Source organism: Macaca mulatta, chromosome 10, assembly GCF_049350105.2.
Source record: "Macaca mulatta isolate MMU2019108-1 chromosome 10, T2T-MMU8v2.0, whole genome shotgun sequence".
Lineage (NCBI taxonomy): Eukaryota > Metazoa > Chordata > Mammalia > Primates > Cercopithecidae > Macaca > Macaca mulatta.
In genome coordinates, this window is record NC_133415.1 from 1118412 (window position 1) to 1145321 (window position 26910).

At 61.1% G+C, this 26910-nt stretch overlaps 2 protein-coding genes across 24 annotated transcripts in view; both read left to right on the forward strand.

The window, feature by feature from the left end:
- The first annotated feature begins 3483 nt into the window (after positions 1-3483).
- On the forward strand, positions 3484-18364 carry DENND6B (DENN domain containing 6B). Of its 18 annotated transcripts, none has more exon segments than NM_001194565.2 (20): positions 3484-3726; positions 11293-11331; positions 11406-11448; positions 12244-12356; positions 12903-12983; positions 13585-13690; positions 13807-13886; positions 13973-14035; positions 14285-14340; positions 15086-15208; positions 15291-15386; positions 15474-15568; positions 15690-15755; positions 16629-16693; positions 16782-16871; positions 17009-17062; positions 17388-17497; positions 17714-17816; positions 17922-17996; positions 18078-18364. In NM_001194565.2, coding segments are annotated over 20 exon segments (1758 nt in total). In that variant the 5' UTR covers positions 3484-3549; the 3' UTR covers positions 18201-18364.
- A 4108-nt stretch (positions 18365-22472) lies between these two features.
- PLXNB2 (plexin B2) overlaps positions 22473-26910 on the forward strand; it is a 33371-nt gene continuing 28933 nt past the window's right edge. For 3 of the 6 annotated variants that reach the window (XM_077949203.1, XM_015150630.3, XM_077949217.1), the window contains exon 1: positions 22473-22566. The gene's annotated coding sequence lies outside the window, so the exon portion shown is untranslated. Of the gene's footprint in view, positions 22567-25771; positions 26232-26682; positions 26884-26910 lie in introns of those variants that run through there. The other 3 variants (XM_077949205.1, XM_077949210.1, XM_077949214.1) reach the window with 3 other exon arrangements.

Here is a 26910-nt window from a genome sequence, read left to right on the forward strand (position 1 = left end):
ACATCGGCCGGGCGCGGTGGCTCAAGCCTGTAATCCCAGCACTTTGGGAGGCCGAGACGGGCAGATCACGAGGTCAGGAGATCGAGACCATCCTGGCGAACACGGTGAAACCCCGTCTCTACAAAAAATATACGAAAAACTAGCCGGGCGAGGTGGCGGGCGCCTGTAGTCCCAGCTACTTTGGAGGCTGAGGCAGGAGAATGGCGTAAACCCGGGAGGCGGAGCTTGCAGTGAGCTGAGATCCGGCCACTGCACTCCAGCCTGGGCGACAGAGCCAGACTCTGTCTCAAAAAAAAAAAAATCGGAATACATCTTACAATGATGGCATACAGTAACCACAGGGGGGAAAAATGCTCAAGACCATTAGTCATACCAGAATACATCTTACAATGACAGTGCAGTAACCACAGGGAAAAAAAATGCGTAAGACCATTAGTAATCAGGAAAATGCAAATTCAAGTCACAAGAATACACAGGTACACTGGCACATGCCTGTAGTTACAGCTACCTGGGGGGGCTGATGCGGGAGGATCCCTTGAGCCTGGGAGTTCCAGGCTGCAGTGAGCCATGATCACATCACTGCACTCCAGCCTGGGTGACAGGATGAGATCTCTTCTCTAAAAATATATATAAAATTAAAAAAATCACGAGATACCACTACCCACTCATTGGCTACAATGAAGACGCTTGGCAACACCAAATGTTGGGAAGGATGTGAAGTAAATGAAACACTTATACACTGTTAGTAGGACTTTTTATTATTATTATTATTTTTATTTTTTTTGAGACAAAGTCTTGCTCTGTCACACAGCCTGGAGTGCAATGACTCGATTTCGGCTCACTGCAACCTCCGCCTCCCAGGTTCAAGCGCTCTCATGCCTCAGCCTCCCGAGTAGCTAGGATTACAGGCGCCTGCCACTATGCCTGGCTAATTTTTGTGTCTTTTAGTAGAAATGGGTTTCAGGCCGGGCGCGGTGGCTCAAGCCTGTAATCCCAGCACTTTGGGAGGCCGAGGCGGGCGGATCACAAGGTCAGGAGATCGAGACCACAGTGAAACCCCGTCTCTACTAAAAATACAAAAAATTAGCCGGGCGCGGTGGCGGGCGCCTGTAGTCCCAGCTACTCAGGAGGCTGAGGCAGGAGAATGGCGGGAACCCGGGAGGCGGAGCTTGCAGTGAGCCGAGATCGCGCCACTGCACTCCAGCCTGGGCAACAGCGTGAGACTCTGTCTCAAAAAAAAAAAAAAAAAAAAAAAAAAGAAATGGGTTTCATTCCCAGCACTTTGGGAGGCCGAGACGGGCGGATCACGAGGTCAGGAGATCGAGACCATCCTGGCTAACACGGTGATACCCCGTCTCTACTAAAAAATAAAAAAAAAAACTAGCCAGGCGAGGTGGCGGGTGCCTGTAGCCCCAGCTACTCCGGAGGCTGAGGCAGGAGAATGGCGTAAACCCGGGAGACGGAGCTTGCAGTGAGCTGAGATCCAGCCACTGCACTCCAGCCTGGACCACAAAGCGAAACTCCGTCTCAAAAAAAAAAAAAAAAAAGAAAAAAAAAAAAAAGAAATGGGTTTCACCATGTTGGCCAGGTTGGTCTCAAACTCCTGACCTCAGGTGATCCACCCGCTTGGGCTTCCCAAAGTGCTGGGATTACAGGCATGAGCCACCTCGCCTGGCCTGGTAGGAATGTTTTTAAATGTATGGCTGCTTTGGGAAACGCTAAACATATACCCAGGCTATGCCTCAGCAATTTGGTTTCTACATATGCCCAAGAGAAATGAAAACAAGCCCGGGCAACATGAGACCCCATTTCCACAAAAAGAAAAAAAAATTTTAAAAATAATGGGGTATGGAAGCGTGTGCCTGTAGCCTCAGCTACCCAGGAGACTGAGTGGGAGGACAGCTTGAGCCAGGGGATTGAGGCTGCAGTGAGCTGCAATGGGCCACTGCACTCCAGCCTGAGAGAGAGTGAGACCTTTCCTCTAAAAATAAAAATAAAAGCAACACGGTCTGGCCTGGCGCAATGGCTCACGCCTGTAATCCCAGCACTCTGGGAGGCCTGGGGGGCAGATCACCTGAGCTCAGGAGTTCCAGACCAGCCTGGTCAAAATGGTGAAACCCTGTTTCTAAAACTAAAAATACAGAAATTAGCCAGGCATGGTGGTGCACGCCTGTAATTCCAGCTACTTGGGAGGCTGAGGCAGGAGAATCACTTGAACCCAGGAAGCGAAGGTTGCAGTGAGCTGAGACCGTGCCATTGCACTCCAGCCTGGGCAACAAGAGCAAAACTCTGTCTCAAAAAAACAACACGTTCATGTGCTGCTCAACGGTGAAGCTACGTCCTGAGAAATGTGTCATTAGGCGATTTTGTTGTGATAAACTTAGATGGGACAGCCTACCCCACACCTAGGCCAGATAATCCGAACAACACGTGGTAATCTTTTATTTATTTATGTATTTGTTTTTGAGATGGAGTCTCGCTCTGTCGCCCAGGCTGGAGGCACAATTTCGGCTCACTGCAACCTTTGCCTCCGGGGTTGAAGCGATTCTCCTGCTTCAGCCTCCGGAGTAGCTGGGATTACGGCGCCCTCCAGCCACCACACCCGGCTACTTTTTGTATTTTCAGTAGAGACGGGATTTCACCATGTTGGTCAGGCTTGTCTCGAACTCCTGGATTCATGATCCGCCACCCCCGCTCGGCCTCCCAAAGTGGTGGGACGACAGATGTGAGCCCCCGCGTCTGGCCAACACGTGGTAATCTGAAGGGACCACCACAGTATATGCGGCCCGCCTTCCACCGAAACGTCACGAGGCCCACGACTCAAAGGCGTGCTCCATTAAGTTACCGATAGCCCCAAACTCGCCCTTCCACGCCAGGCCTCGAGGTGCTCTGTGGACCACGGCGGGGCCCGTGGCCCTCGCGAGGGAGGGAAGGCGCTCCAGGTTCCCGCGATTCCCCCGGAAAGTGAAACTGCAGAGGCGCCACGTGGACACCGGCGGTCAGACGCGACCCCAGGCCGCACCGGCCCCAGAGGAAACTAGCGGGAGTCCATGGGGCGGGAGCGCGAGTCCGCGGTGGTGGCTGGGCGCTCAGTGAAGACGCCATTCCGCCACGAAAACGCCCGCGACGCCGCTCCGCGGTGGGGCGAGGCGGGCTGGCCGGACCTGCGAAGCCCCACGAGCTCGGCGCCGGCTGGCTGCGGCCTTGCTCTGCCTCCCCGGCCTGGCCGCGAGGCTCCCGCAAGCCGGCACCCGCTAGCACCGGGGCCGACCCGACTCTCTCGGGCCTCAGACGGCGAGGGCCGTGGAAAACTCCGGTGCGGCCTCTTCCCCGGAAGTCCCCCAGTGGGCTCCGGCCGCTCTGGCCCGCGCGCGCCCGGCTCGCTGGTGCCCTGGGCGGCGCCCGGCCGCTGGCGCTTCTCCGGCGCTAGGGGGCGCGCGGCCGCGGTGGAGCCGCACTGGGCCGCGGCGGCCGCTCGACTGCTCTGAGACGCGGTCCGGACGCGCACCGCCCCCGCCCGCGTTCCCCCGGCAACCTGCGGCCGCCGCCATGGACGCGCTGTTGGGCACAGGGCCTCGCCGGGCTCGCGGCTGCCTGGGCGCGGCTGGACCCAGGTCTTCAGGCCGCGCGACGCGGACCCCGGCGGCGCCCTGGGCGCGCTTCTCCGCCTGGCTGGAGTGCGTGTGCGTGGTCACCTTCGACCTGGAGCTGGGCCAGGCGCTGGAGGTGAGCGGGCGCGGGCGGGTGGGCAGGGCTGGGCCGCTCGGGGCCCTCGGCCGCCCCGCACTCTCCCTGGCCTTCGGCCGCCGCCTCCTGGAGGGGCCTCTTCCCCGGGCCTCAAAAGCGCTTCCCAGGCCGAGGAGGCAAGGCCAGCCGCTCGGAGTCGGATGTTGTCTTCACATTGGGATGGAGAATTTTGCATCTCCTGAGTGGCACTCTTTCGATTTTTCTCAGTAAATATCTCACATCTCCCCACTCCATTCCCCACCAGAGTAGTGACACCTTCATCCCCGCAGTGGCTCCTGCCAGAGTCCCGGGCTTACCCTCTGCTCCGCGTCCCATCTCTGGGCATAGGCAAGGCTGACGGCTCCTTCTGCAACAAAGGTCTCGGATCCGTTCTTTTGCTGCCATCACTGATGTCATCCCCGCCCCAGCTGCACCCCAGAGTTTAATCTTTGTTGCTCTCCTGCTTAAAACCCTGCAGCGCCTCCTCGTTCACCTAGAATCCGATCCAGACCCCATAGGCCCTTGTCCCTCGACCTGCGTCTTGTGTTCTTGCTCTTGGGGGTCTGTTCATCGGCTGTGCCCGTGGGCTTTCGATGTGGTCTTCCTACTGCCTGCAGGCCTCCACTCACCTACCCACGCACGCAGCCTCCCTTCCTCCAGGGAGGCCCCGCGGGATGATCTCCTCTGTGTCCTGTATGACACACACGGGAGAGCTGACCAGCACAGGGGAGGCCCACTTGCAGGTGGAGGGAGGCTTTCCCGCACTGGCGGAGGAACCTCCTGAGAGGTAGTGAGCGCTCCATTACTGCAGGTGTCCAAGGTGAGGCCAAATTGTCATCATCAGGAAAGCCAGACAGCGTGTCTCTGTGGTTGGGAGATGCTTTCTAAGGCCCTGCTGAACTCTCAAGAAACCGTAAGAAGCCTATAATCTTCCAAACAGAAAACAGAAAAGCGCTAACTCTAGCACTCTCTGGAGCGCCTCCCACCACACAACGTCCCCAGCAGGTGCACCGTCTCGAACAGCATCACTGGGTGGGGGCTGAGTACCAAGAACTGTGGTGACCTGTCCAGGGTTGAGAGCCCACTTTCTTAGTTCAATACTGTTGCCCAGATTGTTACCCACAAAATCACAAAAGAAGTTAAGAGGTTCCGGCCAGATGCGGTGGCTCACCCCTGTCATCCCAGCACTCTGTGAGGCGGGCAGATTACCTGAGGTCAGGAGTTCAAGACCAGCCTGGCCAGCATGGTGAAACCCCGTCTCTACTAAAAATACAAAAATTAGCTGGGTGTGAGGATGGGCGCCTGTAATCCCAGCTACTTGGGAGGCAGAGGAAGGAGAATCGCTTGAACCCAGGAAGCGGAGGTTACAGTGAGCCGAGATCGCACCATTGTACTCAAGCCTGGTGACAAGAGTGAGACTTCATCTCAAAAAACAAAAAAGAAACAAAAAAAGAAGTTAAGAAGTTCCTGGCCCGGCGCGGTGACTCATGCCTGTAATCCCAGCACTTTGAGGGGCTGAGGCAGGTGAATCACAAGGTCAGGAGTTTGAGACCATCCTGGCCAACACAGTGAAACCGCATCTCCACTAAAAATACAAAAATTAGCCGGGCGTGGTGGCAGGCTCCTGTAGTCCCAGCTACTCGGGAGGCTGAGGCAGGAGAATCGCTTGAACCCAGGACGGGGAGGTTGCAGTGAGCTGAGATCACACCACCACACTCCAGTCTGGGTGACAAACTGCGACTCCATCTCAAAAAAAAAAAAGTTAAGAAGTTCCTCTGTTCCTTAAGGCATTCTCGTGTTATTTTCTAAACCCCATTTGAAAAGTTACTTCTGAGCTGTTGAAGGTTGTATGTGCTTGGGATACCCAGCTCGGACTGGGGGCATGGTCAGCTGGCAGAGTGCTGGGGACCCAGGTCCATGTCCGAAGCCTCCATAGCAGTGACATGGACACCTACAGATCACTGGGTCTGTGCAGAAACCTGGCAGTGGATCCAATGGGGCCTGACTCTTGCTTTTCCTCCCTCCCGTGGAAGTCACAGGGAAGATTGAGGTCGTTTTAGTCACTTACAGACTTTTAGGGAGCACCCACTGTGCACTCAGTCACAGCTCAGCCCAGCTAAGCACTGCAAAGTCCCAGGGCTGTGCTTGGTCCTGCGACGTGGAAGGAAGACCCTAGTTGGGATGCATGCAGCTCAGAGGATGGAATGGGCTTAGGTAAATAAGTCTTGGATGCTGAGAAGAGACAGGGGAGGGGGTCCTGTTTCAGGTAACCCCTCTCCCAAAATGGCAACATAAGCAAAAGGCAAAGAGCTGGTGATTCAGTTACTCATTCAGTAAATCACTTTGAAGGCCAAGTGCAGTGGCTCACGCCTGTAATCCCAGAACTTTGGGAGGCCGAGGTGGGCGGATCACCTGCGTTCAGGAGTTTAAGACCAGCCTGACCAACATGGAGAAACCCTGTTTCTACTAAAAATGCAAAATTAGCCGGGCATGTTGGCTCATGCCTGTAATCCCAGCTACTCAGGAAACTGAGGCAGGAGAATCGCTTGAACCCAGGAGACAGAGGTTGCGGTGAGCTGAGATTGCACCATTGCACTCCAGCCCGGGCAACAAGAGCAAAACTCCATCTCACAAAAACAAAACAAAACAAAAAACCGTAAATCACATTAAGCAGCTATCACCAGCCCAGCCCCACAATACTGGTGCCCAGCACATGAGAAGACAAGGCTCTAGCCCTCTAGGAGTTCACACTATATGCCAGTGATATGGAGAGTAAGTGGTTCAGGGTCCATAGTGCTCACAGGATACCCTCGCAACTGTACACATGGGGGCACCGTGGAAATGAGTGCAGTGCAGCCTGCTTGTGAGATGAGGCGTCCAGCTTGAGAGGGGTCAGCAGGGCTGTGTGGTGACAAGGGGTCTGGCTTGAGAGGGGCTGGGCAGGACTGTGGAGTGACTGGAGTGTACAGGTCAGCTTAGGAAAGGGCCTGGCTCCGCCTTCTCAGCTTTTGAAAACTCACCTCTTGGGCCGGGCACAGTGGTTCCTGCCTATAATCCCAGTACTTTCAGAGGCCGAGGTGGGAGGATCACTTGAGGCCAGGTGTTCCAGACTAGCCTAGGAAACATAGTGAGACCCTGTCTCTACCAAAAATAAAAATAAATTAGCCAGGTGTGGTGGCGTGCACCTGTAGTTACAGCTACTCAGGAGGCTCAGGCTGTAGGATTGCTTGAGCCCAGGAATTCAAGGCTGTGGTGAGCCATGATCACTGCACTCCAGCCTGGGTTATGAGAACCTGTCTCAAAACAAAATTAAAAGAAAAAAAAGAGGCTAGGCTTGCTGGCTTATGCCTGTAATCCTAGCACTTTGGAAGCCCAAGGTGGGAGGAGCACTTAAGGCCAGGAGTTCTAGAGCAGCCTGGTCAATATAGCAAGACCCACATCTCTACAAAAAAATACAAAATGAGGCCAGGTGTGGTGGCTCACGCCTGTAATCTTAGCACTTTAGGAGGCTGAGGCAGGGGGATCGTGTGAGCTCAGAAGTTTGAGACCAGCCTGGGCAACATGGTGAAACCCCATCTCTACTAAAAATACAAAAGATTAGCCGGGCATTGTATGCCTGTAATCCCAGCTACTCTGGAGGCTGAATTAGGAGAATTGCTTGAACCCGGGAGGTGGAAGTTGTAGTGAGATGAGATCGTGCCACTGCACTCCAGCCTGGGTGACGGAACTGGAGCGCAGCTCTCAAAAAAAAAAAAAAAAAAATCAAGCCTGTAATCCCAGCACTTTGGGAGGCCGAGACGGGCGGATCACGAGGTCAGGAGATCGAGACCATCCTGGCTAACACGGTGAAACCCCGTCTCTACTAAAAAATACAAAAAACGGCCAGGCGCGGTGGCTCAAGCCTGTAATCCCAGCACTTTGGGAGGCCGAGACGGGCGGATCACGAGGTCAGGAGATCGAGACCATCCTGGCTAACACGGTGAAACCCCGTCTCTACTAAGAAATACAAAAAACTAGCCGGGCGAGGTGGCGGGCGCCTGTAGTCCCAGCTACTCTGGAGGCTGAGGCCGGAGAATGGCGTGAACCCGGGAGGCGGAGCTTGCAGTGAGCTGAGATCCGGCCACTGCACTCCAGCCTGGGCTACAGAGCGAGACTCCGTCTCAAAAAAAAAAAAAAAAAAAAAAAAAAAGAAAAAAGAGCCAGGCATGGTAAAAGAGCCAGGCATGGTGGCACACACCTGTCGTCTCAGCTACTCAGGAGGCTGAGGTGGGAGAACTGCTTGAGTCCAGGAGTTGGAGGTTGAGCCTGTCTGTTAAAAAACAAAAAACAAGCCGGGTGTAGTGGCTCACACCTGTAATCCCAGCACTCTGGGAGGCCGAGGCGGGCGGATCACGAGGTCAGGATATCGAGACCATCCTAGCTAACACAGTGAAACCCCGTCTCTACTAAAAATACAAAAAAAAAAAAAAAAAAAAGCCGGGCATGGTGGCAGGAGCCTGTAGTCCCAGCTACTCAGGAGGTTGAGGCAGGAGAATCGCTTGAACCCGGAAAGTGGAGCTTGCAGTGAGCGGAGATCACATCATTACACTCCAGACTGGTGACAGAGCAAGACTCCGTCTCAAAAAAAAAAAAAAAAAAGTCCAACCAAATAGAAAACAGATGGATTCTCATCAGCGCTGCATTCAGCCCACCAGGACAGGACACACTGGCTTCCAGGAGCCATGCTGTACATGAGGGTGAAGATGAGAGACAAGGAGGCTCTCGCATAGGAGAACAGCTTTGACCCCGGGGATCCCGAGGGTGGCCAGGCCATACCTTCAGAACTGCTCCCTGGATGTGCCTTCTCTAAGCCAAGCTCCCACCCGCAGTCTTCCTCAGTGACTGCTCACCAGGAGCAGAGACCGGTGCAGGCTGCCTCAGGTGAAAAGGGCGAGACCCTTGCGGAAGCCCGAGCAGGGCACAGCCTGGCCTGGGAGGCCTGCATGCCCTCAGGATCAGCTCCAGGTGTCCCTTCACCTTGGCATGCCCAACCCCAGGTAGCCTGACCCCTGGCTCAGTACTCAGCTTCAGGCTGTAACTGGGCCCCAGGGCTACTCCCAAAGATGATGAGCCTGAGAATGTGGGTTTCCCTGGTCAGACATGCTGAGGGCCCCCGGGCATGGGCACGGAGCTCAGAGGCCACAGGCCCCCGTGACCAGCAGACCAGGTACAGAGTCCTGACCTGAGGCAGAGGGTACCTGCCTTTCCTCAGCCCTCCTCAGTGCGGACACATGAAGGCTCAGACTGAGTGGCCCTATATCCCCAGCCCCTCACGGAGCTATCCTGAGGCGCCCCTGTGGGTCCAGCCTACTCCCAGCTTCCTCCTTCGTCTTCCTCCTGACCATTCCTTGGTGCCTGTTTAGCTCCCCTCCACCCACCTGTCCTAGTAGACCTCAGAGACCTCATCACATATGCCACAAACACTGTATTTGGGGAGGGTCTGTTCTGTGCCAGGTGTTGGGAGGCAGAAGTAACCAGGACAGGGTCCCTGCCTTAAAGAGATTTGCTCTGCGTTGGAAGAGACAAAGCAGGACCGACCACAGTAGCAAGCCCAGAGCAAACAAAAGCAGAGCTATTTTCACAGAGCAAGCGGGGCACAGTGGCTCACGCCTGTACTCCCAGCACTTCAGGAGGCTCAGGTGGGAGGATTGCTTGAGCCTAGAAGTTCAAGGCTGCAGTGAGCTGTGATTGCGCCGCTGCGCTCCAGCCTGGGTGACGGAGTGAGACCCCGTCTCTCAAAAAAAAATGGCAGATGCTGGCCGGGCGCGGTGGCTCACGCCTGTAATCCCAGCACTTTGGGAGGCCGAGGTGGGCGGATCACAAGGTCAGGAGATCGAGACCACGGTGAAACCCCGTCTCTACTAAAAATAGAAAAAATTAGCCGGGCGCGGTTGTGGGCGCCTGTAGTCCCAGCTACTCGGGAGGCTGAGGCAGGAGAATGGCGTGAACCCGGGAGGCGGAGCTTGCAGTGAGCCGAGATCGCGCCACTGCACTCCAGCCTGGGCGACAGAGCGAGACTCCGTCTCAAAAAAAAAAAAAAAAAGAAAAAAGAAAAAATTAGCCGGGCGCAGGGGCGGGCGCCTGTAGTCCCAGCTACTCGGGAGGCTGAGGCAGGAGAATGGCGTGAACCCGGGAGGCAGAGCTTGCAGTGAGCCGAGATTGCGCCACTGCACTCCAGCCTGGGCGACTGAGCGAGACTCCGTCTCAAAAAAAAAAAAAAAAAAAAAAAGAAAAAATTAGCCGGGCGCAGGGGTGGGCGCCTGTAGTCCCAGCTACTCGGGAGGCTGAGGCAGGAGAATGGCGTGAACCCGGGAGGCAGAGCTTGCAGTGAGCCGAGATTGCGCCACTGCACTCCAGCCTGGGCGACAGAGCGAGACTCCGTCTCAAAAAAAAAAAAAAAAAATTGGCAGATGCTTTCATCCAGGGCCTGGCTCCTCACTGTTTGGGGGCTCAGGGCACATCTTGGAAGAAGCCTTATTATAGCCTAAATTCAACTCAGTGGAGAAGTTGGGCAGATGGGATGAGGAGGGGACAGTGTACAGAGGCCCTCCCAGCAAGCTTCAGACAGCCCAGGAGACACTGCAGGGTCCACTGGGAATGGGGGCCCTGGGAGGTCCCTAGACGGAAAGTGGTCCACGTGTGCATGGACCTGCTGGGCTGGGCTCCCAGGGTCACCTGCCCCACCTGCTGCCTCTGTCAGTGCACACCTGTCTTCCAGGTCATTCAGCGCCTGCTTAGTGTCATGCTCTCCCCCACTGTCCACTCCTGGGGGTGCAGGGCTTGTCCGGCTGGGCACTCACTGGGCACTGCAGGTGGGGCACAGGCCCTGGCAGGGGGAGGCTGGGTGAAGACTACTGAGCACAATGGGGAGAGGGCCTGACGGCAGGCTGCCATCATGGAGCAGGGGTGCTTCCGGGCCTGCATCTGAGCAAAAGCTCGGGGAGCAGCATGTCCGGGGCCCTCTGGTTTGGCAGGTGGTGATGGAGATGGAGGACCAGCCAGGTAGGGCCCTGTGACCGTCCCGGGTGAGGGGCCTCTGGATCCCTGAAGCACTACCCTTCTGATGTCTGATGCTGTGAACTGATGTCTGGGTGTGTAGGGGCAGGGGGGCCCAACTACAGTCTGGGCAAGAGGTGGTTGAGTGGCTGTGAGGACCAGGGGTGTGAGAAAGGGGTCAGGAAGCCCACCCCGTTGTGCTGGCCTCTTACTGAGAGGGACCTGGGGAGGTGAGAGTAGAGAAGCCTCCGGCTGGCAGGGGAGTTAGTTGCCTGGGGCCTGGTGCCTGGAGGTCAGAGAGAGGAGCGGGTCAGCAAGGAGCTGGGCACAGTAGCCAGAGAAGATGGTGTGGGGAGGACGCAGCACGCTGTTGGAGCAGGGAGCCGGGGGCGAGCCAGCACCATGGCACTGACCTGCGCCCCAGAGACAGATGCTGCAGCTGCTGGGGCGGTCCCAGTCCAGTGGATGCCATCAAGGGGTGTTGCCTCCTTGGGCAGATGGCGTCACAAGGCGCTCTGTCTTCCTCTGCAGCTGGTGTATCCAAATGACTTCCGGCTCACAGACAAGGAGGTGAGTCCTGGCCCTCTTGGGAATGGACGGGACCCAGGAGTGGGTCGGCCCTCACCGGGTTTTGTATGTTTCAGAAAAGCAGCATCTGCTACTTGTCTTTTCCTGACTCACACTCAGGTAGGTGACCCCATCTTTACTGGGGCTGGACATGAAGCCAGCTGGGCGTCCCTGTAGCCCAGGCCAGGGGCATCACGGCTGCCTAGGCTGCCCATGTGCAGAGTGCCACAGGGGGTGGGCAGCACCAGCCCCATGCCCACTCAGTGGAGGCACCCAGATCTCCGCGTTGCAGCAGGTCAGGCAGGTCCCCAGATGCACGTGGAAAGGGTGTCTCTCTGCAGAGACCAACAGTCTCCTACACCCCACACAGTGGCCACAAGGGGCTGGGCCTCCCTCTCGCTCCTGCCTTGGGGCATAGACATCTGGGTAACCATTTTCTAGTGCCTGGTTTCTGTCTCAAGCATGTTGAGCCAATCTCCCAGATAGGCTGAAGGTGCGTTTCTGTGCGAACATATACTAAGGCCTGTAGGTGCAGGGTGTGCAGGAGTCAGAATAGGAGCCCACTGGGAAACACAGGCCCCTTCAGCTGGGCATTCTTTCTGAGGCTTTTTTTTTTTATTTTTGAGATGGAGTCTGACTCTGTCACCCAGACTAGAGTGCAGTGGCGCAGTCTCAGCTCACTGCAACCTGCACCTCTCGTGTTCAAGTGATTCTCCCGCCTCAGCCTCCCAAGTAGCTGGAATTACAGGCGTGTGCCACCATGCCTGGCTACTTCTTGTCTTTTTAGTAGAGACAGGGTTTCACTGTGTTGGCCAGGCTGGTTTCTGGCTAACAGCAGAGGCCAGGCTCGCAGGGCCCTTGCTCCCCGGTCCCCAGCTCCCGGCCCTGACGTGTGGTGGGCTGCCCCCTTCTCAGGCTGCCTTGGAGACACTCAGTTCAGCTTCCGCATGCGCCAGTGTGGAGGGCAGAGGAGCCCCTGGCATGCCGACGATAGGCACTACAACAGCAGGGCCCCCGTGGCACTGCAGGTGAGCACTGGGCTGCGTCTCTGGCCTGCTTCTCTTCCCCTGCTCCCCACGGGTCCTGCCAGGGTCAGGCTGGTGGGAGAAGCCCCTTCGGAGTGCCTGGGCACTGTGTGGCAGGAGAGGAGCTGGCCATGCCCCGCTGACCCTGCAGTCCCAGGCACCAGTCCCAACTGAGGATGGGCCAGCTCTTCCAGGGTCTCCCCAGGGTCCCTGGAGCTTTCCCTTGGCACCACACATCCGTGACTGGGCATCTGCATAGTTGAACAGGGGCCCACGTGAACCTCCCAGGGTCCCCAGCACCCTGAACCCCTCTCCCCTACACCAGCAGACTCCCTACTGTATCAGCAGGGCTGTTACCCACCTTCTGAGCCCAGGACCTCCTGGCCTCCGCCTTGGTGGCCAGAGGGCAGGGTCAGAAGCTCCAGGAGCCTTCTGGTTCTCCAGGCTCCCATCTGCTGCCGTCCCTGCATGCTTCTTGCCACTCCCAGCCCTGGGGCTGGCCAGGTGGTCTGGGTGGGGCATGGCCTGGCTAACCCTTGCTCCTTCCAGAGGGAGCCGGCGCACTACTTTGGCTACGTGTACTTCAGACAGGTGAAGGACCGCTCCGTGAAGAGGGGCTACTTCCAGAAGGTGCGCTGCCTGGTCACTCTGGGCTGGCGCCTCAGAGAGGCAGGAGCTGGCAGGCAGCAGGAGGGACTGTGGGGCGGGCAAGGGGTCCTGAGCCTCCAGCAGTGCCCACCCCTCCTGCAGCCCCACCTGGGCTGTGTCCAGCTCTCCTTGCAGCCCCCTCTGCCCTGTCCTTGCCTGGCGTGGCACCCGAGGCCCTTATGTCCCGGTCCAGGACATTTCTGCCCCTCACTGATGGCTGGAGGGTCATGTCAGGGTCAGGACAACCCAGCCTGGAAGCCATAGGCCAAGAGTAAAAGCTGCTCAGCCCCTGGGGAGATCATTCCAGAAATTCTGGCCACCATGCGTTTCCCTCCGAAGGCCCTAGGGTCCAGCTGCCCCAGCCGCCACCCGGGGAGTTCAGGGTTGGGTTTTCTCCTGTCTGATAATTCTGGGGTCTGAGTCAGGCCGTTCCCGGGGCAGCTGTCTTGCGGAGCTGGTGGGACATGCTACCCTGGGCCAGCTCCAGGTGAGCGTGGCTTCAGGGGTCCCCGTGGGCTCCTGAGTGGCTGGGGTGAGTGAGGCCTGGAGCTGGGGGCCTCTAACTGGCCCCGTGGCCCCGCAGTCTTTGGTGCTGGTGTCCCGCCTGCCCTTTGTCCGGCTGTTCCAGGCGCTGCTAAGCCTCATTGCCCCTGAGTACTTTGACAAGCTGGCGCCCTGCCTGGAAGCAGGTGAGTGGCCATCAGGTATGGCCATCGCGGTCTCATCATCCCAGCTGTGGCCCCTGGTGGGCCTGACAGCAGCTTCTCCTTGGGGAGGGTCCTGACGCCGGCTACTGCATCCGCAGTGTGCAGTGAGATCGACCAGTGGCCGGCGCCTGCACCTGGGCAGACCCTGAACCTACCTGTCATGGGCGTTGTTGTCCAGGTGAGAGTCAGCTGGCTGGGGAGCAGGCTCTGCAGGTGTGTGGGGAGGCCTTACTCCCTCTGGCAGCTGCTCCCTCCTTCTCCCAGGTGCGCATCCCATCCAGGGTGGACAAGTCCGAGTCCAGTCCTCCGAAGCAGTGTGATCAAGAGGTGGGAGCTGAGGTGGAGGCGGAGCTGAGAGGGCTTCACCCGATTGAGTCCTGCTCCTGGGCTGGGTGGTCCCACACCTGCCTCCCTGGTCCACCCTGCGGGGTGGTCAAACCCAGGCAAAGCCACAGCCTGTGCCTTGGTGTAGGGCTGGGCGCTCTCCACCCTCCCCTGCGCTGTGAGGCAGGGGCTGCTTGGGGCCCAAGGGGTGCCAGCCCCCCTTGGCCCTGACCTACACTCCCCTCCTCTCAGAACCTGCTGCCAGCCCCAATGGTTCTTGCTAGCGTCCACGAGCTGGACCTGTTCAGGTGAGTCCCCTAGGGTTCTGCATGCTGCTTTGGGGGAGCTCACTCTGTGCACGTGCAGGTACGTGTGTGCGTGTGTGTGTGAGTGCGTGTGTGCACGTGTGTGTGTGTATGGCCAGCGCCATGTGGGGACTGCCCAAGGGAGGCAGCGCTCATCCTGAGTAACCCTTGGGACAGTTGTGGAAGGAAGAAGGGAGAACTGTGTAGAAGAGGAAGCACGTGCCACGTGGCTGCAGCCAGCGGAGATGGGCACGGTGGGCAGGAGGTCCTGAAAGGCAGTGTCAGGAGAGGCTGTTAGGAGCGGATGCCTGAGTCTGCCTTCACTGCCTCTGGGCGAGTCTGCAAGGGAGGCTGGGCTTTGAGACCATCCTGCTCTGTGGAGGGCCCAACAGGAGCCAGGGCTGCACTTGGGATGGGCACAGGGAGACCAGAGGGGTCCGGGCGGGTACCCCCCATCCCAGGTCAGCAGCCCCTGCCCCGGCCCTGGGGCCACTTTAGGACAGCTGGTCCCTCATAGGTGGGTCCAGGTTGAGTCCCCCATTCCCAGGCCCAGGCCCAGCACAGGTGGACTGTCGGAGCTCGGGGTGGCCATGATAACCCGAGACACTCACATCTTCAGACAGATCTGTCTTCATCTGGCGCAGCGTGCCGTGTTCACCGGCACCTGGGTGAACACGTGGGAGAGCAGGGCCAGGGCCAGGAGTCTCAGCCCCTTCCTGACCTCCCCGACCTTCCTGCCCGGCCCCAGGTGCTTCCGGCCCGTGCTGACTCACGTGCAGACACTGTGGGAGCTTGTGCTCCTTGGGGAGCCCCTGCTGGTCCTGGCACCCTCGCCCGACGTGTCCTCAGAGATGGTGCTGGCCTTGACCAGGTACCACCTTGGCTCGGTCCTGGCTGGGGTCACTGGACCATCGCGGCTGTGCCTCACCTGCTTCCTGTGCTCCTGCCCACAGCTGCCTGCAGCCCCTCAGGTTCTGCTGCGACTTCCGTCCCTACTTCACCATCCATGACAGCGAGTTCAAGGAGTTCACCACACGCACGCAGGCCCCGTAAGTGCCACCTCCGCCCCACCTCTCTCGTCCTTGCTGCACCTCCCTGGACCTCTGTCTCTGCCTCTTCTCTCTCTCTCTGTCTAGACCAAACGTGGTCCTGGGAGTCACAAACCCTTTCTTTATCAAAACACTCCAGCACTGGCCCCACATCCTCCGAGTCGGGGAGCCCAAGATGTCAGGTCAGGCTCCCGGGGAGGTGCAGGGGGTGATGCTCAGAAGCCTCATTGAGTGTGGGGCTGCCTCAGAGCCCATGGCCAGAGCTGCGGGCATTGAGGCCTGGCCACCGGGCATGTCTCGTAGGAGACCTTCCTAAGCAAGTCAAGCTGAAAAAGCCTTCAAGGTTGAAGACCCTGGACACTAAGCCAGGTCTGTGTTCCCCTCGACCTGGAGCCCCTCCACGGTGGAGGGGCCTGTCTTGTACCTGGTGGGTCTCCCGGGTGGGGCAGCCCAGCCTCCCGACCCCTGCTCCTCTCCCAGGACTCAGCAGCAGAGCCCGGACCCCTCAGCCCGGTCCCCTGACCCCTGCTCCTCTCCCAGGACCCAACAGCAGAGCCCAGACCCCTCAGCCCGGCCCCCCGACCCCTGCTCCTCTCCCAGGACTCAGCAGCAGAGCCCGGACCCCCTCAGCCCAGCCCCCCGACCCCTGCTCCTCTCCCAGGACTCAGCAGCAGAGCCCGGACCCCTCAGCCCGGCCCCCCGACCCCTGCTCCTCTCCCAGGACTCAGCAGCAGAGCCCGGACCCCTCAGCCCGGCCCCCGACCCCTGCTCCTCTCCCAGGACTCAGCAGCAGAGCCCGGACCCCTCAGCCCGGCCCCCCGACCCCTGCTCCTCTCCCAGGACTCAGCAGCAGAGCCCGGACCCCTCAGCCCGGCCCCCGACCCCTGCTCCTCTCCCAGGACTCAGCAGCAGAGCCCGGACCCCTCAGCCCGGCCCCCCGACCCCTGCTCCTCTCCCAGGACTCAGCAGCAGAGCCCGGACCCCTCAGTCCGGCCCCCCGACCCCTGCTCTCCCAGGACTCAGCAGCAGAGCTCGGACCCTCGGACCCTCGGGGAGGGGGCGCCTTCTTGTCTTCTTCAGTGGGTCCCTGTGTCTGGGGTGGGGTGGGTGAGATTTTCAGGTGCAGCCAAGGGCATGGGGCTGCAGGCAGATGAGACCCCCACCCTGGCTCCTCTGTGGGGCTGCAGGAGTGTGGGAGGGGGGCCCTTGAAGGGCGGGGCGCCAGCTGTGCCCTCCCGCCAGGCCTCTACACCGCGTACACAGCCCACCTCCACCGCGACAAGGCGCTGCTTAAACGGCTGCTCAAGGTATGGGCTGTGGCGGGAGGGGGCTGGGGACGCAGGGAGTCTGGGGTGGTGTGAGGTGCAGCAAGGGCCTGGCCCCCCTTCCCTGCAGGGCGTGCAGAAGAAGCGGCCATCAGATGTGCAGAGCGCCCTGCTGCGGCGGCACCTCCTGGAGCTCACCCAGAGCTTCATCATCCCTCTGGTGAGGCACGGGGCTGGGGGGGAAGGGGCTGGAGGGGAACGGAGCTGGGGGAGATGGGACAGGGGAGGACGGGACTCGGGGGCACGGGGCTGGGGGGAATGGGTCCCCGGGCTCACTCCCCTCCCTTCCCCACCCAGGAGCACTACATGGCCAGCCTCATGCCCCTGCAGAAGAGCATCACGCCCTGGAAGGTGGGGGTCCTGTGGGGTCCATGGAGGGCGGGTTCCCTTCCTCACCCGGAGAAGGGAAGGTCTGGAGCAGGAGGCCATGGCTGTGTAGGAGACACAGGGCTCAAGGCCATCATGTTGTGAAACTGAGGGCCACAGGGCAGGTGGCTGGCGGGACCCTTGGAGGGGCTCAGGGTCTGCGCCCTGGGAAGGGCTATCCTGGGATCTGTGCCAGGCAGGGTGGGGGCTGGGGGTATTCAGAAGTGGTGAGGAGCGTGTCTGGGCAGCGTACCGGGTGCAGGCCTGTGAGGCCGAGTTCCCACATGCTGGCTCACCCACCCCCAATCAGACTCCCCCCCAGATCCGGCCCTTCAGCCAGGATGACTTCCTGCGTAGCCTGGAGCATGCCGGGCCCCAGCTCACCTGCATCCTCAAGGGCGACTGGCTGGGTCTCTACAGGTGGGTGGACTGCGGGTGCAGCCTCAGCCTTCCTTGGTCCCCAGGGTCAGCCCCGCGGCCCTGCCTGCCCGTCCCCAGGGTCAGCCCTGTGGCCCTGCCTGTCCGTCTCCAGGCTCAGCCCCGCGGCCCTGCCTGTCTGTCCCCAGGGTCAGCCCTGTGGCCCTGCCTGTCCGTCCCCAGGGTCAGCCCCGGGGCCCTGCCTGTCAATCCCCACAGGCGGTTTTTCAAGTCCCCCCATTTTGACGGCTGGTACCGGCAACGGCACAAGGAGATGGCCCTGAAGCTGGAGGCCCTGCACCTGGAGGCTATTTGTGAGGCGGTGAGGGAGGCTGGGGGTTGGGGAGGGCCAGAACATGGTGGGGGTGGGCACAGGCCCAGGGCAGTGGGGGGCCTTGCTGACAGCAGACCCCATCTTACCCTGCAGAACATCGAGACCTGGATGAAAGACAAGTCCGAGGTGGAGGTCGTGGACCTGGTCCTGAAACTTCGTGAGAAGCTGGTAAGATGCCTCCCAGCCTTGTCCCAGCACCACTAGCCTGGCACGGAGCTGCGCCTGCCCTGACCACAGCTGCCCCTGCAGGTGCGGGCTCAGGGCCACCAGCTCCCTGTGAAGGAGGCAACGCTGCAGCGGGCCCAGCTGTACATCGAGACGGTCATCGGCTCCCTGCCCAAAGACCTGCAGGCCGTCCTGTGCCCTCCCTAGGACAGAGCCAAGGGCCACGGTCCCAGGGTCCTAGGTCTGCCTGAGCCTCCTGCTCCCCAGTGGCGGCGGCACTGGGCCAAGCACACGCTCCCCTTCCTTGGCCCCCCGCCCAGACTGCAGGCTCCTCCATTGTCTCAGCAGTAAAGGCGACATTTGGAACCACAGCATGGCCCTGACCGTAGGGATTCCGTGCAGGCGGAGCCTTGCCTCCTCCTGGGCCCCACCTGGCCTCCACAGACCTTAGGCTGGGACTGGGGCGGGGACAGGCTGGGAGCCCTCGCTGATGTGGGTGCGTCTACCGTCTGCCCCTCCCGGTGCCCATCTGTTGGCCCCCAAGCCCCCTGCACTGTGTGTGGTGGTTCCTTCAGCCCAACAGGCTGCCCAGGACAGGAGGGACCCTCTCCTGACCAGCCACCGATTCGTCTTATCTGGGGATGGGAGGCTGTTTTGCACACCGTCATCAACTTGAGAAGGAGAGAGACTGCTTTGCAGTGTGAAGAGCTCTGCCCACCACCCCTGATGCCCCTCTGGGCCCCCACCTGCTTGGGGCTGTGGTTTGTTGGGAGGTAGGGGTTGGGCAGGGGGCGGTGTGGGGCCCAGCACCTCTGCTAGGAGAGCTGGCTCAGCCTGGCCCTCAGAGGGTCCACAGCACCTTCCTGGTTCCCAGTCCTGGAGCCCCCACCATGCGCCAGCTCCATATGTCCCTCCTGGGAGGTGGACAAGGCTCCTGTCGTCCAAGTGTGTCCGTCCATGCCCCACATGCAGCCCAAGGGGCTCTGGACTTCGGCTTGACCCTGCCTTTGGCTGAAGCCTGCATGTCTCCCTTTCCTTGGTAAGGGGTGAAGATCCCTAAGAGCCACCTCTGGGTCATGTGCTCCCCCTGTGACACCTGCAGGCACTGAGGCCCATGGGTACGGTGTTGGCACTGCGCAGCACACGGTGACGGTACTGTCAGGGCTCCGGACAGCCAAGCCCCGCTCAGCATCACACACTGTGTGCCCAGGAATAGGTCCCCTGACCACTCAGACCCTCAGACTCCTTGCCTGAGCGACCCAGCAGTGCAGATGCCCGACATGGTGCTGGGAGGGTCACTCATGGAGAATGGGCTTTGTACCCTGCGAAGCCGGGCAGGTGCTGGCCAGGGGACACAGGGCTGGGGGAAGGACTTTTCTTTTTCTTCTGAGGCCCCCATTCAGTCTGTAGAAGGTAGCCTTCGTTCAGCACGCGTGCGCAATGTACTGTTTGTGTTCTCATTGGTGGTCTCGGACCATATCCTCCAGCCAGGCGGTGTAGAGTGAGCACTGCCAGCCACTTCAGTGCAGGGCGTGACCGAGCCACGAGGACAGCGGGGTCAGGTGTCTGGACGACAGGTAGTTCTCAGAACTTGGTACATGTCAACTTGTCCAGCCAGACTGCGCCTAGGACAGCCTGTCCCTGTCACCATTCTACAGACAAGGACACAGAGGCAGCCGGGAGGGTGACAAAGGGGAGCTGTCGAGCCCAGATGTCTGGTGCAGGGTCCAAGGACGTGACCACGTTAAACAGAACACGTAGAGGCTGAGGCGGCAAACCTGTTCTGTGGCGGGGCAAGCCGGGGACCTGAGGGTGAGAAAGGTCCCGGCCTCAAATTCTGCTTGGGCCTCCCAACTGTAGCATGGGGGGACCAGCCTCCCTACTGAGGGCTTGGTCTCTAGAGGGTCTGCAGAGATGCTGGCACCTCCTGTGTGACCAGCTTGAACACTGACCTCCGTAAGATGGGGCCTGGGGGCCAGTATAGGCCCTGCCATCAGCTGCCCTCCACCAGGGCCCTCTGCAAAAGCCTTGTGCTGGTGGCCCGTCCCCTGAGTACCACCACTTCAAGGTGTCGAGGAAGCTTGGGAAGACAATCCGCCCCTCTCACAACTGTGGCCCCCCTTTGGGGAGTGCACCCCAAGGACCACGGTGGCATGTGCTTCCCCACACCACAGTCTCACCTCATGGCTTTCTGAGGGCTGCCCCACAGCACAGAGGGCTGCAGACCCACAGGGCTGCAGGGAGGAGCTTCAGGCTAGTCTCCGAACCCCCCAGGGACCCTGGCCACTGTCTGTCCAGAAACGCACAAGCAGATTTCCCTGGAGGGCTCTGGTAAGGCCACATAGGTGGGCGGGTGGGAGACTTGGTGGGGGGCACTGGGCCAGGCGGCCAGCATTGCCCTGGGCAGAAGCCAAGGCTAAGGTGGAGGGTAGTGTCCCAGCCCCTCTTCCTCAGGGCCTGTCCCCACCTATGCAGAAGAGGCCTGGGGTGGAATGTGGCCTGGGGTGAATGGGTGAGGGCTGGGCATGGAGATCTGCCAGCTCCATCTGTCCCGATGCCTCTTGTGGCCCCCCAGTGTCAAGGCCGCTCTGAGTTGGCTGAGCCTCTGTCCAGGGCTGGGCCATGGCCCTCCCCTCCCCACGCACACCAGGCCAGGGGCAGGCAGTGAAGAGACAGGAAGGCCCAGAAAGCTCTACCCCTGGCCACAGTGCCAGCCCCCGCAGGCAAGAGGGCTTGCTGGGCAGAACTGTTGGCAAGGGTGAGGACTGCTGTGGTTACAGGCCTCCTGAAGGACAGGGACCACAGAACCCAGAGGGTGGAGAGAGCTGGGAGCAGGTCTGGAGTGGGGCTGGGGGCTGAGGATGCACACAGGGCGTGCTCAGGGACAGGAAGGACAGCTGCTCAGCCTCAAGCTTCCTGCTGGCTATTTAAAGACTCCCTTTTGGTCTAGAACAGAGGCCTTCCCACGGCTTTGGTATTAAAATGTCCTTTTGTGACACAGGGCTTGTCTTTTCCTTTTTTGATAAAATGTTGGCAACCTTGTCAGACCCTGGTAATTTTGGGGTCCTCTGCAGTGAAGGGGAGGGTGGCCGCAATGTGGATTGTGGTTCAAGGCCCAAGGGAAGATTTGGGCAGGAACAAGGCCTGGCTGCTTGAGGGTGAGAGAAGGCAGAGACCGAAAGAACTAAGTCAGGCTGGGAGAGTTTGTCAGGATGTGGCAGGGCAGATCCCAAGTGGGGGAAGCAGGGGAGGAGGGGATGCCTGGCTGGGGACAGGAGGAAGCCGACCAGCTGCAAGGACGGGGCAGGTCTGGGTGGAAGGCCGGCCCCAGGGAGGGGTGACCCAGGGTGGGGGCGAGGGTGAGGGCTTGGGGAATGCTTCCGTCTCCTGCTTAGCACATCCAGTCCTGGGAGGGCAGTGGAGGCATGCTCCAAGGTCTGGCCCTGCAGAGGGTTCTCCACCTTTTCTCAAGCGCAGCGGACCCCAGGAGCACTGGGGCTGGGACTTGAGGCCTGGGATGCCAGAAGTGGGGCCAGCTCTGTCCCAGAAACCATAACCCCAGAAAGAGGTCTCGTGCCACCCACCTCCAGGCCCTGAAGGATCAATGTGGGGTCCCAGGTGCAGTGTCCCGAGGTGCTGCTGGAAGCCAGGGATGTGCTGGGAGGCCATCCTCAGGTGCCCGGTTTACCCTGGGAAGTTGAGGGCCTGAGACCCCTGGGAAAGGGCCAAAGCCCAGCAGCCCCCACCCCTGAAACCTGCCGGGGAGTGACTGGTCTGCTCCTGGTCTGGGGGCGAGGGTCTGGTGCCCACCCATCTCAAGACTGGCAGGGACCCTTGTTCCTCTGGCCAGGCAAAAGTGCGCCCGTAATGCCCTCCCCTAGCGCCAAGCCCTGGGCTCCCCTCAAACCTGTGGGGTTCCTGTGGGGGTGCTCTGGCCAAGGGGCCTCTGTGGGCACTCGACCTTCCTGGACGGCGGCATGGTGGGCAGGGTGCTGCCCTGGCTGAACCTGGGTCTGAACTGGGGTGCCCAAACCTACCCAACGATGCTGTGGCTGCTGGGGCAGGGGAGACATGGGGGCAGCACAGGGGGCGCAGGCCCAGCCCCTCCCCTCCCGTCCCATTCTCCCTTCCCTTCCCATCTCTCTCTGTTCCCTCCCCTCCCGTTCTCCTTTCCCTTTCCCGTGCCCTCCCCTCCCGTTCTCTTCTGCCCTCCCCTCCCCCTCCCCTCGTTTCCTCCTCCCCTCCCCTTCCCCTCCCCCTCCCATCCCCCTCCCCTCCCCCTCCCACCCCTCCCCCTCCCATCCCCCTCCCTCTCCCCCTCCCCCTCCTCCCTCCCTCTCCCCCTCCCCCTCCTCCCTCCCTCTCCCCCTCCGCTTTCCTCTCCCTCTCCCCCGTTCTCCTGTTCTCCCCGCCCTCCCCTCCTCTCCCTCGTCGGGGGCGGGGCCGGCAGCTCCCGCGCGCTCCGGCCCCTCCTCGGCCACACAAAGGCCCCGTCTCCATGGCAGCAGCGCGGGCCAGAGCGCAGCGCCGAGCGCGGCCCGGGCGCCATCGAGCCTTGGCGGCGGACGTGCAGGTACCGAGCTCGGGGGACTGGGCTGCGGGGGACGTCGCGCTGGGCGCGGGGGGCTTCGCCGTCAGCGCCGCTCCGCCCGGGCCTGCCGCGCTCGGGCCCGGGGACCTGCGGCGGCTGCGGCTCCGCGGAGGGCTCCCGGGGCCTGAGCCCCGTCCGTCGGTCCATCGGCGAGGCCCGGGCCGCTCCCGCCCCACGCCCTTCCCGGTGGGGACTCGGGGGACGGGCCCGGCCGGCGGGGGCTGCGCGTCCCTCCGGAGCAGCGTCGGATCCCTCCTCCGCGCCTGCCTCTCACTCTTCAGCCGCCGAGCTCCGTGCGCCGAGCGGAGATGGTCCCGCGGTGCAGGCGCTCCGGGCCGGCCCCAGGCTCAGCGGCACAGGAGCCTGGCTCTGCCCGAGCTCCCGGGGGCCGTCCCCGCACCCCTGGGGCCTGCTTGGCTCGGGGGGACCAGGGCGGAGAACACCCGCACCTGGCGAGACCCCACGGCCCGGGCCTCCTCGCGGTACCCAGGGTGGCGTCTGGGTGGACACCCCGAAACACAGAAAGTCTTAGAAGCGGTGGCGCGGGCCCTGCCTCCCCGCTGCTGACCGTGCCCCTCCGCACCCTGCTCATGCAGGAAGCCCCTGTCCTGCCAGCGCCCCTGGTCGGGCTATTCGGCAGATCTGGGGAGCCCGCCTCCCGCTGTCATCTGGGGGTCTCAGAGCCCGGGAGCCCTGGAGCTTCCTGCCAGGCCCTTGATTTCTCTTCCCGAAGCTCCCTGGGAAAGGAAGAAAGGGGTCTGTCTGCCCACTGTGGGCTGTGGCAGAGTCAGGACGGGGGTGAGGGTGGGCCCCAAACCCGGCAGGTCTCGGGGGGCCTGGAGGGCTCCCTGGGCCCCACCTTCCCTGGACCCCCCCGCCCCCCACTTAATGTCTGACTTTGGTCCTTGCTTGGAGGCTCCGCTCAGCCTGCCAGGCTTTAAAGTTGAGCTTCCTCAGGAGCCCTTTGCGGGTGGGAGAGTGAGGCTGCCAGGAACTGGGGTCTCTCAGCCTGCCCCGTGCCCAGATGACCCTGGCACGGAACAGCTGAACAGCTGGTGGGAGGAGCCCTCCCTTTCCTGCCCAGAGGTGAGGGTCCCCCGGAGGGCAGGGCCAGCGGGCATTTTTTTGTGGCGAGTCAGCTTTTTACATGTTGCATAGAAATCCGCGGAGCTGACTGAGGAGCAAGCAGGTGGGCCTGGCACATCTGAGTCCTCTCAAGGTTCCAATGTGGGGCCCACCTCTGTCTGGGGTGTCTGGGAGGCCTGAGGTCTTGCCAGGGGTTCCTTGCCCCAGTAGAGGGAAGTTACTGAGAAAAACAAGGGTTTGGAATGTGAGTCCCCCTCCCCCACCGGCTGCCTGCCAAGAAGGAATTATTTTGGATTATCCAGCCGTGTCCAGTCACCCGAAGCGGGAGGCTGCAGCGTGGGAGAGGGATCCACTTCCGGGCCGTGGGTTGAGGGCCCCAGGAGGAGGACAGGCAAGTCCGGGCAGCTCTGCCACTTTCTACTGCAGCTGCCCAGACTGGGCGGGGAGGAGATGCGTCACCTTTGGGTTGAAGAAGGCCCCAAGGTTGGCCCCAGCAGGCCCTGCTGAGCCTGCAGTGGGCCCAGGCCCCTCTGGGGGAGACCATGGGATGGGAGGAGCTCTGGGCCCACCCAGGGACCCCCTCGCCCCGAGAAGCCTCAACGGTAGTCTGAAGAGCCTCTGAGGCACCCTCCAGACCCAAGTTCAGGGACACACCCTGTGCCAGTGACCTATGCGTGCCAGGGAGGAACGGGCAGGAGCGAGGCCAGGCTGCTAGGGACGGCACTGGGGTCTTCCTCAGGGGGCCCTCCTGCCCCAACTGACTCCCTGTTCAGCTCCTGACTAATGGATCAGCCTCCCTCCAAGCCCCTCCGACAGCCAGGCCTCGCCTACGACCCCCGGTGGATATGGCGCCTGTGAGCCCATCCCACAAGTGGGGAGACTGAAGCCAGAGATGGGTCTGTGTAAGGAGTCATCTGCGACGCTGTGTGCCCAGGGCTGTGGCTGCCGGGCGCTCTGGGTCCATGCTGTGTGTGCACCCGGGGCGTGTGCCCAGCAGCCTGCATGGGGACCACATCGGGGAGGTGGAGCCGGCAGCTGGCCCCAAGTGCAGAAAGCCCAGGGGCTTGGCCCTGGCCCAGGGAAGTGGAGCAGAAGAGATTGGATTGGAAGGTGCTGGGGAGGGCCCATATGGCACAGTTCTCCTCCCAGCCCAGGACGTCGTCCATTCTCACTGTGTCCTGCCCCCTGCCTCATGCTGTGCCAGCCACAACCGATGGTCCCCCTGGGACATGGGCGTGGGCAGGGGTGCACTGGCTGGGAAAGACTGTGTCTTCCGGCCCCTCATATTGTGCCTTCTCTAAGCTAGGCAGGCACTTGGATGCCAGGCCTCTGCCACGAGGGCTGCCTTCCCCTGAGATGGGAGTTCTCACTCAGCTCATGCCTCTGTCCCTCTGGCTGCAGCCTGGCCGCCCTCCTTGGAAGTTGGTGGGGAACCTCTTGTACCCAGAGCCGTCCTTGGATGCGGTTTGGGGATGAGGTGGTGAGCTGCTCAGAACTCACCCAGTGGCCAGCCAGGGGCCCCCCAGCCTTGACCTCCCTTCTGTGAGGCGGATCCAGGTTCTCTGGGGGTGGGGGATTCGGTGGGGTTGGGGCTGGGCCGAGCCCCTCCCTCCCTTAGGAGTAGTGGCTGTTTGTGTTTGGGGTGGGGCTGTGGGTGGGGTGGGACTGGGTCTCTGACTAATTACAGGATGGGGAGGGTGGGTCAGAGCCTACAGCTGGTGGGGGGTGCTCGGGCTCTGGGGCCCCAGGGAAGGCAGCTGCCCTCGCTTCCCTCTTTCTGAGCTACACAGGTTCCTCCACTTTCTTCCTTTCCGTGGTTTCACATCCCTTGACACAGGGCCTGCTTCTTCGCATACCCCCAGATTGTAAGGACCCCTGCCTCTCTCTGCGGACCAGGGGAGGAGCCTGTGCTGTTCTGGGCTCCCCCAGCCACAGGTGTGGCCTCAAGCCAGGCCCCAATACAGTGGCCCTCCTGGCTCAGAAGCCTCCTCTCTGAAGACCAAGTGTGTGAAGGGATTGGCTGGGCCCCTGCTGTCTGGCCCTGAATGCTGGCACCCTGCCCCCCGCCGTGGGTCTGCCCTGCTCTGTGAAATTCAGGAACCTGTGACAGTGACTGGCCCCAGGCCCAGTGGAGCCAGGGATGGTGGGGCAGGCTGCCCCTGGTGGTACTGCAGGTCTGCCCCACCCCCTGGGGATGTCTGTGTCTGGGGAGGAGACTGGGGCTGGCCTGGCCGAGGAGCCGGGGGTTCTAGTTCCCACAGTCCTGCCTCTGCAGCCCAGATCCTGGAGCCCTTCACATCCAGAGACCGGCCCACACCGAGGGCCCACTGTGGTTGGTGGCCTTCCCTGGGGGTGGCCCCCAAGGCCTGGCCGAGGCCACACCTGAGCTGCCTCGTGTCCCAGGCTAGGTGAGGGAGGAGACTGCCCTGGGCTGGGATCAGGGTGCCTGGGGGCAGGTCCAGCTCTCTTCCTCAGCCCCCTGAGGTCTCCTGGCTTCTGAAAGCCAATAGTTCCTCATTCCAGTGCCCGCTGAGTCCTGGCCCAGGCCTGGAGCAGGAGAGGTAGGTGCTGCCCCAGTTCTACCCCCAGCTCTGCCAGCAGCAGCAGCATCAGGGGCAGGGACTGGGCTCCTGGGGGTAGGGCCCCTGGCCCCTCTGGCACAGCTGGTCAGCAGCTTCCCTGGGGGGGCCCTGGGTGGAGTCACAGTGTCCAGCACCGACCTCTGGGCCCGATGCTGCGCCAGCTGGGCCCCACAGCAAGAGTGAGAAAGAGGAAAATGCTTGGTGTCCACCTCTGAGGCCTCCTGTGTGAACACGGCCCCCCGAGGGGCCAGGCAAGGGCGTCTGCCCCGTGGCTGGGACGGTTCCTGCCCACAAGCCCTGTGCAGGGGTGGGGCTGTCTTCCCAGGTGACCTTCTGCTGTGGTCTGGGACCCCCGAGCCAGCATGCCACCTGCTCAGAGACAGATTGGACCACTGTCAGATTGGTGGCTGGGGGCACTGCCCACTCCTTCCAGGCAGCTTTGAGGGCTTCTCAGAGGAGGAACCTCCCTGCCCTGCTGGTCCGAGGCGGGGTGCTAAAGGCTGAGGCAGTTTCCAGGGGGCTATGCCTCAGGCCGCATGAGTGGCCGGCGTAGGAGCCTGCTCTGTGATTTTCACTGCACCTGCCTGGGGCCCAGGCTCCGTCCTCAGCTGGGGTCTGGCTTTGAACCTAGGTGAGTTCTGGGGCTCTGAGGACAGGC

Bases quoted from the DNA above. Each gene is read 5' to 3' on its own strand.
- DENND6B (XM_077948807.1), top strand. From the start codon at position 3,550: ATGGACGCGCTGTTGGGCACAGGGCCTCGCCGGGCTCGCGGCTGCCTG. The intron at 15,569-15,689 runs GTCAGGCTCCCG...CATGTCTCGTAG, and splicing joins CGGGGAGCCCAAGATGTCAG to GAGACCTTCCTAAGCAAGTC. The intron at 16,872-17,008 runs GTGAGGCACGGG...TTCCCCACCCAG, and splicing joins AGAGCTTCATCATCCCTCTG to GAGCACTACATGGCCAGCCT.